Genomic DNA, 10,000 nt, shown 5'->3' with positions numbered 1-10,000 from the left:
CGGCTGTCCTCTTCCTCATGTGCCCGCTCAGAGGCCACGCCCACGTCTCCCACGGAGTCAGCTGAGGCCACGTTGCTGCCCTGCGGTGCCTCCTAAAGGTCGTTCATGTGGAATTCCCAGTCAAAGTGGGGCAAACACGTCTGTGGCAGAGGCTGAACGCTGCAGATTTACCTTCATATCATTTTGTAGTTTTGCCGTAGACTTTGTAGTTTGTGTTTGTGACGTAGTTCAGCTCAGTCTGGTGAAACGTTGCGTTCAGTGGTGGCGGGAACACGCAGCGCTCCGGAGCGCCGGACTCTCAGAGCACAAGGGGCTGCAGGAGGACAGGAGACAGACATGGACCTCCTCAACATGATTATGGAATGTAATGTTAGTGAGGAGGCATGAAGATCAATCAGCCTGATAAACACACACACACACACACACAAAGTCTCCTCTGAACAAATCCAACAATGAATCCATGAAGCACATCAGGAACATCTGTCCTGTGTTTGTTTGTCTCCATGCAGTCGATCATCTTCAGTAATATATTAAAGCCATATTACAAAAATGTATTGATCTTCATCTCCTTCACCTCTGACCTCTGTCAGTGTGTCACTGTGTAGATGTTTGGGATTGGGAATGAAACCGGATCAGAACAAAATCTCTCACCCAAAGCTTTGTTGATTTCCCAGCTGTTTAATTTTAATGATCAGAGAAATAAAAACAATTATATCTCCATTCTGTCTGCCATAAATGATAAATGGACCTGAAGGTGGCGCTCTAACTGCCTGTAAAAAGTCAAAGATCCTCAGCGTTCGTCCTCCAGCAGGTATCGCTGTGGAGACCAAACGTTACACCTTTGACCTTTGACCTCACATGCAGCCAGTGTTTACATCTGAAATAGCAAAGATAAACTTCAGTCAACAGTTTTTCTGACTCCTAAGATCCTTCTTATGATATATTGAGAAGATATTCCAGAGGCTCATTCTGGATCAATCAATGTGATCCAGCTTCGTGGCGCTGCCTTGTAGTGACACAGACTGAACACAGGGTGGCAGCAGATCCAGTTGCAGCTCAGTAAACAAAGATGGGACAGAGCAGCGATGAAGAGGTGAATGATTCTGAATGTGAGATTATTTGATCACACTTTGATCTTTTCTACATGTTGAACTTTAGAGACAAATAAAACGTATCTGCTGATTTTTAAACATTGACTCCTAAGTGTGTGACTCTTTCTGCTCATTGATCCTCATCATGAGACGCAGGCAGTGATTGATAGGTTCTGAGCCTATAACACTGTAATGTTTGTATATTTAATGGAACACTCCAGTGTGGTCTCTACAAAGGTCAGAGGTCATCTTTCGCTCCACCTCTGTTGGATTCACACATTAACTCTAAATCACAAACTGTCACCAACAAGTCACTGCACGTCCTCTCACTCTTCATCTTCACTCCTGTCTTCATGTTCACTCCTCGTCTCCAGGTCCTCTTCATCACTAACAGCTCAGGCAGACAAGCATGGTCACTTTGCTGCGTTGACTTAAATAAAACCAGTCGTGATCATTTCAAAGTCCTAAGTTCCGTTACTAAAGCACAAAGACACTTTGGGTCCATATGTTTGTTAATCAGAATTTTTTTTTATGGCGATACAAAATCAGATTCCAGGTTAATTTACCGAGACAAAATCAAAACATGCGCTTGTGTCAAAACGTTTGATTTCCACGGTGAGAGTGGAACCATCAACTCCAGTCCGGTCCGACTGTCCGCCCGTCATAGGTGCACCCCCGGGCCCGGGTACGGCTCCGATCCGCACCAGAACTCCGCAGGCTGGGAGATCTCCATCAGCCAGACCTCCGTCCCGTTCGGTTCCGACTCCCCCGCGGTCCAGCCCGCCGGCTCGCTCAGAACCCGGTAATAGTGGCAGTCTCTGCCGTCCTCCGGGTCGTACGGCGGCGCCAGGATGTCCATGAACGCCGTCGGTCCGTCCACAGCGTCTATCTGGTGCAGGTTGTCCCGCTCCGGGGCGAGCACGCAGGCGCCGCTGTCCTCCGTGAACTCCCCGGTGGAGCGGCGCAGGGCTCCGCTCAGGGCTCCGCGCAGGGCCGCCGCGGGGCCGCCGGCCGGGCGCTCCAGGCGGTCGAAGCAGCTGATCCGAGCCTTCCCGTACAGGACTTTGAGAAGGCCGTGCATCCCCGGGTGGTCGTGGAGCGGAATGGAGGCCCCGCTCTTCAGTAGGAAGACCCCCATGCTGAACTCGTCCGTCTCGCAGATGTGCATGTATGTAACCGGCGGCGCGGCGTGCGGCGGCGGAGGATTTTTGCGGGCCACGAGCCTCAAATCCGGGGCTCGCAGTTCCGTCACCAGGCTCTTCAGCTTGTTGTGGTTCTCCAGGAAACTTCTGGCGGCCTCCCCGCCGAGCCGCGCCGGACCCCCGAAGGTGAGGAGCGCCTGCCGAGCGACCCTCTGCACTAGCGGCCTCATGCTGCTGCTGTCAGCGGGCAGCATACCGGAGCGTTAGCTTAGCGGCAGCTAGCGCCAAAGATCCGCGATGAGCATGAGGAGGAGTCACTCCGCTGACCGCAGCACGAGCGGCTCCTTCAGAAGAGAAGTGTGTGTGTATGTGGAGCTCTGCTGCATCGAACCCTTTATTTCACTCTATTCTTCTAACAATCTTCCAGTTCAACACGTCCACATGTTCAGTACAGATGTGTCACCTCTACAGATAAGGTTCAATAAACAACAATGATGTCATACTTACACGTGACTAATTGTAGTTCATCTTACATCTTATCGTCCTGATAACCTGGCTGGTGACAGGAAGTCTACACACACACACACACACGCACACACACACACACACACACACACACACACACACACACACACACACACACACACACACACACACACACACACACACACACACACACACACACACACACCTCAGCCTGGGTGTGTGTGTGGACAATGGCAATCTGCAGGGTGCATGTCAATCAAAACAACAGCGTCAAGTCAGTTACTCCTGCCTTTGCCCTTGAGCAAGGCACTAGGCTGTCGGTCTGAATCCATTTGTTTCGGCTGACAGAAAGTAAACCTTGATCAAAATGACTCATTGTAACTTTGATCTAAGGATTGGTCTTCAGAAGCTTTAACCGGAGAGTGACGCCATGTGGCCAAAGGGAGGGACTGCACGCTGGTGACTTCCTGTCTCCAGTTGAATGTTTTGATTGTAGATAAAAGTTTATTAACAAGATGTTTCCTAAAGTAAGATCAGAACAGGATTCTTCCTGAAAAGAAGCAGATCAATCATTCTTCATCCATTTTGTTCTTTAATCTTCACAGATCAACAGGAAACCACATCATGTGATGACATCATGTATGTTACAGGTGTATGTACATTTATACAATAACCCCTGACCTGACGTGTCCTCCTGCCATGTTCTCACTCTAACGGGGCCACCTGGAGTCCATCTGCTGCTTTACACACACACACACACACACACACACACACACACACACAGGATCTGGACTCACAGGTATTCTGCTACATGTGACACACACACACACACACGAAAGCAAGCACACACACACACACGAAAGCAAGCACACACACAGACACACACACACACACAATGGAAGGATAATACTGTTTGCATGAGAACTTGAATGGGAGAGATTTGATCATTATTTGGCGCTGATGATGTCATTTTGTTGTTTTGAGCTACAAGATCAACCACAAATGACGACCTGATCACTCATCAATCACTAATCACCATCATTGATCAGATTGCCGTAGATGCTGGTGGATTCTACTCAAAGGTTGTTTGAGTTCAGATGGAGAACAAGATCCAGGTGTGTTCATCTGTCAATCACTGACAGCAGACATCAATGACTGATTATTGATGCTTTAGTGTCAGATGATCCATGTAGGAAACACATTCACGGTCCTTGATCTTATTTTCCCTTTTTGTAAAGTCAAACGTGTTTGTTTGATCCAGAACATGCAGACGCCCGTCAGCGTTCACTTCACAAACCATAGAGTAAGAAAGACCACACAAAATATCTCTGTTTACAAAAGATCTATCAACTGGCACAACAACAGTGAAGAACATCACACTCCTGAGCACGCAGACAGGAAGCTGTGAGCCAAAGACAGGTCTGTGACGGGGCGCTGCCCCCAACGAAGGCGGGGCGTCCAGAACAAACAGAGGCCTTAAACGCACCACCTCACCAGCCAGAGGCCTTGAACGCACCACCTCACCAGCCAGAGGCCTTGAACGCACCATCTCACCAGCCAGAGGCCTTGAACGCACCATCTCACCAGCCAGAGGCCTTGAACGCACCATCTCACCAGCCAGAGGCCTTGAACGCACCATCTCACCAGCCAGAGGCCTTGAACGCACCATCTCACCAGCCAGAGGCCTTGAACGCACCATCTCACCAGCCAGAGGCCTTGAACGCACCATCTCACCAGCCAGAGGCCTTGAACGCACCATCTCACCAGCCAGAGGCTTCCGTACAAACAGCTTCAGTTATCAGGTGATTCAACTAAACACTCTTTTTAGTCAAGCTGCCGCCAACTTCATCTAAAAATGAGACTGAAGCTGTGGTCCCTGGTGGGTCAGGGCCAGGGTCAGAGGTGAGAGATGAGAGGTCAGAGGTCAGAGGCGTCACTCCGCTCCTGTTACTGCTTTGTTTCACGTCTAAACACAAACGGCACCACAGACCAAAGAACAAAGACTGAAGTTTGGTTTGACTGCACACTAATGAGACCAGAGGACATGTTTACATGTTTACATAGAGGAGCTGCACGCAGATGCTCTATGCTCTCTAACCCTTTAACCCTTTGAGGTCCGTGTATTTGACACCGTCCAGCCTCAAACTTGTCCTGCCAGATTTAAAGGAGCCAATCCCACTGAAGTGCTGCCCCCTTGTGGCAGCTTGGTGAGTGAGCCTGCGCTTCTCTTTCTCTTCTGCAGACGCTCTGTCAGCGTACAGCTACAGGCTGACCTTTGACCCCCTGGTGTGGCCATGGACCTCAAAGGGTTAAAGTGGGTGGAGTCTGGCGGCTCTGTCCCTCCCTCAGGCACCGAGCCGTCCTGGCCTCTCTGGACCTTCTCAGGCCTCGTACCCGGTCCAGCGTCTCTGCTGGTTCCACATGTCGTCTCTGTGCTCCGGCCGGCAGAACAGCCTGGAGGACCGGGCCAGGCGCTCCAGGCGCTCCAGGCGCTCCAGGCGCTCCCGCTGCTCTCGGTCTCGCTCTCTGCCTGGTTTAGCGAACGGCGGACGTCCACCCAACTGGGAGGAGGAGGAGGAGGAGTAGGAGGAGGAGGAGGAGAGGATTCTGGGAGGGAGACCAGAGGAGGACATCGGACCCCCTGCTGACCTGGAGATGATACGGTACTTTGATGAACGTGTGAGAGACACGTGTGTGTGTGTGTGTGTAAGTGTGTGTGAGAGAGAAAGAGAGAGAGAGAGAAAGAGAGAGAGAGAGAGCGACACTAAGAGAGAGAGAGACACACTAAGAGAGAGAGAGAGAGAGTGAGAGAGAGTGAGAGAGAGAGACACTTAAGAGAGAGAGAGAGAGAGAGACTAAGAGAGAGAGAGAGAGAGAGACACTTAAGAGAGAGAGAGAGACTAAGAGAGAGAGATACACTAAGAGAGAGAGAGAGAGACTAAGAGAGGGAGAGACAAAGACACTAAGAGAGAGAGAGAGAGAGAGAGAGAGAGAGAGACTTTAGAGAGAGAGATACACTAAGAGAGAGAGAGACACACTAAGAGAGAGAGAGACAGAGAGAGAGTGAGAGAGAGTGAGAGAGAGAGACACTTAAGAGAGAGAGAGAGAGAGACTAAGAGAGAGAGAGAGAGAGACACTTAAGAGAGAGAGAGAGACTTTAGAGAGAGAGAGTGAGAGAGAGAGAGACTAAGAGAGAGAGAGTGAGAGAGAGACACTAAGAGAGAGAGAGAGAGAGAGACACTAAGAGAGAGAGAGAGAGAGAGAGAGAGAGAGAGAGAGAGAGACACTAAGAGAGAGAGAAAGAGAGAGAGAGAGAGAGAGAGAGACTTAAGAGAGAAAGAGAGAGAGAGAGAGAGACTAAGAGAGAGAGAGAGAGAGAGAGAGAGAGAGTGAGAGAGAGAGAGACTTTAGAGAGTGAGAGAGAGAGAGACTAAGAGAGAGAGAGAGAGACACTAAGAGAGAGAGAGAGAGAGAGAGAGAGAGACTTAAGAGAGAGAGAAAGAGAGAGAGAGAGAGAGAGAGAGAGAGAGACTTAAGAGAGAAAGAGAGAGAGAGAGAGAGACTAAGAGAGAGAGAGAGAGAGAGAGAGAGAGTGAGAGAGAGAGAGACTTTAGAGAGTGAGAGAGAGAGAGACTAAGAGAGAGAGAGAGAGACACTAAGAGAGAGAGAGAGAGAGAGAGAGAGAGAGAGAGAGAGAGAGAGACTTAGAGAGAGAAAGAGAGAGAGAGAGAGAGAGAGAGACACTTAGAGAGAGAGAGAGAGAGTTAATGAGTGAAAGTGTGCGTGTGTGTGTGTGTGCTTTGCAGACCAGCAAGAGTTTGACTGACAGGACTCACCTGCTATCACTTGCTCTGGGAGCTCCGCCCCCTCTGTGAGGCTGCTGAGGAGACGGGGAAGGTCAAAGGTCACCTACACAAAGTTATCATTTGAAAGGAGCCTGTTGTGTGTGAGTGTGTGTGTCTGACCTTGTAGCTGCCGTTGCCTTGGTAATACTCCACCAGCCGCTCTGCCAGAGCGATGCGTCTCAGCAGGTTTTCGATGAAGCTCTGGATCCGGACTTTCCCGCACGTTTCCTGACGGACAGCCGATTCCAGAAACCTCTGGATGGTGTTCACCTCCCTGAAATGTGGACCAGGTAAGTGGACTTGTAGCTGGTGAGTTGAGAGTTTGCCTCCAGAGCACTGCTGAGGGGCCAGTGAGCAAGGCACTGCCCCCCCCCCCGTCATGTGTGTGTGTGTGTGTGTGTGTGTGTGTGTGTGTGATGTGTAAGATGGGGTGCAAGACATATTTCCATGTGATTTGATGGTGAAGTATCTTACTCTTAAATAGGTCATGACCTGGATGACCTTTCAACTCTGAACCCCCCGCTCCCCTCCGTACCTCTCTCGTCGCTCCAGCTCGTTCTCAGAGACGCTGAGTTGCTCCTTCAGAGCGGCGATCACCATGACGGCCACGTCCACCTGCCGGCTGAGCGAGCGTTCCCTCTCCGCCACGTCCTGCGTCTCCTGGGCCAGATGCTGCGAGTGAGCGCGCTCGCACAGCAGCTCCGTGCTCACTGAGGCCAGACGCCGCCGCACGCTGCCATCCGCCGCACGCAGGAGGCCGGACAGACGCCCGCGCACCACTGCAGCCTCCAGACCGGAGAACGGGTTGGGGTCTGGGGCCACAGAGAAAGATACCGGTTAGCCTGAGTCAGGGAACCCAGAATACCAGGGGTGATTGAGAAGTAGTGAGCTTAGGACAACAAGCTCAGACTTTGTAATTAAGACTCACTACTTATCAATCAACTCATGTGCATTGAGCTGAATATAGTAAGCTTCAGCTGGAACAGAAATGTTGGACTTAATGTGAGTCCACAATCTAACCTGGGTCCAGGTCCTGGTCCTGGTCTGGTGGGGGTCCCTGAGGGAGGGGAAGGGGGCCCAGGTTAAAAAGGTGCTGCTGGCTCCGATCAGACATTTTGGAGAATGATTTGACATCTTCATCATTTCTCTCCTCCTCCTCCAGGTCTTCATCCTCTGTTGGCCCCTCCTCCTCTTCATCAGCCTGCGTCCCCACTCCTACACTCTGTGTGCGCCTCCTCCTGGCCGAGCCGCAGCAGTGCAGGAAGCTGCCGTCCCTGCTGTCGCTGAGCGAGCGTATGTGAGGTGGCCTGCTGGCGCTCTGCTGCCCCCTGCGGGTGGGGAGGGTGGAGTCGTGCCAGGGGATGGCGGCCGAGGCGGAGTCGGGGAGTTTCCCTGTGATGCTGAAGCTGCCGCTCGTCACATCCGGCGAGCAGTACGAGTGGCGGAACTCCAGGTGGGCGCGGAGCGTTTCCAGGCTGCGGAAACGCTCGTGCTCGCCGCAGCGCGGACAGCGGAACGGGAAGTCGCAGGAAGTGACAGACTCGGCGACGGCGCCGCAGTCCTGAGCGTTTCTGTCGGCAGGGAAAGGACCAGAACCTCCTGAACACAACTTCTGCTGCATCACTCTGCAGACAGAGAAGAGAGAAGAAGAATGAGATTCCCACAGAAAGCAGTGAGCATGAGTTCAGTCAGACACACGGCCTCCAGAGGGCCCTGCTGGACAGAACCAGACCATAGGCCACCTACACCAAGTGGGCGGGGCTAATTCTGCCCCTACACTGGGAAACAGCAAAACAAAGAGACACAAGGGGGAGGAGCCATAACGGACAATGCCCCTCCTCCCTCAACCCCCCCCCCTTCCTCCTGGTTAGACACTTTCACTTACGTACACACTTTTTTACTCTGCTGGGACAAACAACGATACAGAGACACGAGGACACAACTCCTTCCTTCCCTCCTTCCCTCCCTCCCCCCCCCTCCTTCTTGTCTCCTTGGTGCAGCTTGTTCTCCTTATTTGGATCTTTGTGTCTCTACATCGTCCGGCCGGTGTATTGTTGTATAAGCAGACTATTCGCTCTTCTGTTTTAAAACCCTAACCTTGTATATTTGGAGCAGAATGTTCCCGCTGCTCTGATGAAGACTTGGGTGTCTGAGTGAAGGTGCAGAGTCTTCAGACGGTGGTTTTGTTGAGCATCAGACCGAACGCTTTAGCTTTAGCTTAGCTACAGTTTTATGCTGCGTTCACGTGGTGTAGAAAATTGGTTAAGTTAGAATGCAATCGAACAGCAAAAACCGTCTTTGTGAACCGTTAACTCTGGATTCTGAAATATTGCTGTTGCCGTTATCACACATGTCCGTATAAGACATTACCATAAGCAGTTAGTGTGAACGGTTTTCCTGAAAAGCACCGAAGTTGATCAATAACAAATTCCACATTCTGATGAGCACCTGAATGCAGCATTACCCTGCCGCCGTCGGATTAGCTGCGCAGAGGCTAACGTTAGCATGCTAGCAGTAAGTCAGATGGCGGAGTGTCTTAAATGCGAGTAGATCAAAGGCTCACCGTGACAGAATCCCCGCTGAGTCACCGTGAGGAGATAAAGTCATCATGTCACACAGCAGCCATGATGTCATTCTTTCACAAAGTCTGACATCATTCAACCAAAGGCACTTCCGCTCTTTGCAACAAAGAAAGCTTCCTGTCAGGAGTTTCAGAATAAAGCAAAGGATGGAAGCAGAGAGGATGTTTCTGTCACACTGTCAGAGGTTCATCTATGTCTCATCATGTGATCTGTAGAAGGAGCACAGGTTTGTTATTGTTGATATGAAGGATTAACTTAATAGAACTTAAGAACTAAATGACTGGAGCTGCTGAGTCTCACTGCTGAGTCTGCTTTCTGACAGGCCTCTCTCCGTCTGACTGTCTGTCTGTCTCTCTGTCTCTCTCTCTCTCTCTCTCATTGTCTCCGTCTCTCTCTCTTTTCTCTTTGTCTTTTATTACCACAGTGTTTGAATAGGAGGGAACTTAGCTGTATTCTTATTCCGATCACTCTTTCATGAAGTGTCTCAGTCAGAGGAGTGCAGCTGTGTTCCTGAGTACAGTGAGAACATCAGAAGAAGAACTTCGATATCAAGTAACTGTGCAAGAGTCTGATTTGAAAAAAAGAGCTTTGTAAACGTTCACACTGGTTCCTACAAATTACCTACAAATCAATGGATTCATCAAACTTTAATAGGAAGGAAAAACGATTTAGGATTGTGAGGTGAGTTAAACAAAGATGGAGGAAAGTCAAATAAAGTTCTTTAGTCAAAGATCTCCAGCAAACATTCCCTCAACTTCACTCTGTAGTTCTTTAATGTCACTGAGGAAAAATGTTATTATTGTTAGATGAAACAAAAACACTACAAAATGCATAAGTGAGGCACTAAAATAGTA

General features: G+C 50.3%; 2 protein-coding genes across 3 annotated transcripts; both read right to left on the bottom strand.

Moving 5' to 3' along the window:
- Window positions 1–641: 641 nt before the first annotated feature.
- Window positions 642–2,710, bottom strand: adob (2-aminoethanethiol (cysteamine) dioxygenase b). Its single transcript, XM_076140465.1, has one exon. The coding sequence runs from the start codon at window positions 2,485–2,487 to the stop codon at window positions 1,753–1,755; it is 735 nt and encodes a 244-aa protein (XP_075996580.1). The 5' UTR covers window positions 2,488–2,710; the 3' UTR covers window positions 642–1,752.
- Window positions 2,711–3,272: 562 nt separating this feature from the next.
- On the bottom strand, window positions 3,273–9,353 carry znf365 (zinc finger protein 365). 2 transcript variants are annotated; one of them, XM_076140462.1, is made up of 6 exons: window positions 9,128–9,353; window positions 7,585–8,189; window positions 7,100–7,376; window positions 6,685–6,838; window positions 6,556–6,599; window positions 3,273–5,368 (listed from the first exon to the last, which is right to left on the bottom strand). In XM_076140462.1, the coding sequence occupies exons 1-6, from the start codon at window positions 9,196–9,198 to the stop codon at window positions 5,101–5,103; spliced, it is 1,419 nt and encodes a 472-aa protein (XP_075996577.1). In that variant the 5' UTR covers window positions 9,199–9,353; the 3' UTR covers window positions 3,273–5,100. The 2 variants fall into 2 exon arrangements, with proteins under 2 accessions (XP_075996577.1, XP_075996578.1); XM_076140463.1 differs by having other exon boundaries at window positions 6,556–6,596.
- Window positions 9,354–10,000: the final 647 nt, after the last annotated feature.

Source organism: Genypterus blacodes, unplaced genomic scaffold (assembly GCF_046128005.1).
Source record: "Genypterus blacodes isolate CSIRO-AG114 ecotype Tasmania unplaced genomic scaffold, CSIRO-AGI_Gbla_v1 ptg000628l_1, whole genome shotgun sequence".
Taxonomy (NCBI): domain Eukaryota; kingdom Metazoa; phylum Chordata; class Actinopteri; order Ophidiiformes; family Ophidiidae; genus Genypterus; species Genypterus blacodes.
Note: the sequence above shows the minus strand (reverse complement) of the source record. Positions and strands in the feature narration are given on the sequence as shown.

Excerpts from the sequence above, each read along its gene's own strand:
- adob (XM_076140465.1), bottom strand. The coding sequence starts at position 2,487 with ATGCTGCCCGCTGACAGCAGCAGCATGAGGCCGCTAGTGCAGAGGGTC.
- znf365 (XM_076140462.1), bottom strand. The coding sequence starts at position 9,198 with ATGACATCATGGCTGCTGTGTGACATGATGACTTTATCTCCTCACGGT. Across the intron at positions 7,377-7,584 it reads GGACCAGGACCTGGACCCAG|ACCCCAACCCGTTCTCCGGT; the intron begins GTTAGATTGTGG and ends CTGTGGCCCCAG. Across the intron at positions 5,369-6,555 it reads CCCAGAGCAAGTGATAGCAG|GTCAGCAGGGGGTCCGATGT; the intron begins GTGAGTCCTGTC and ends TATCATCTCCAG.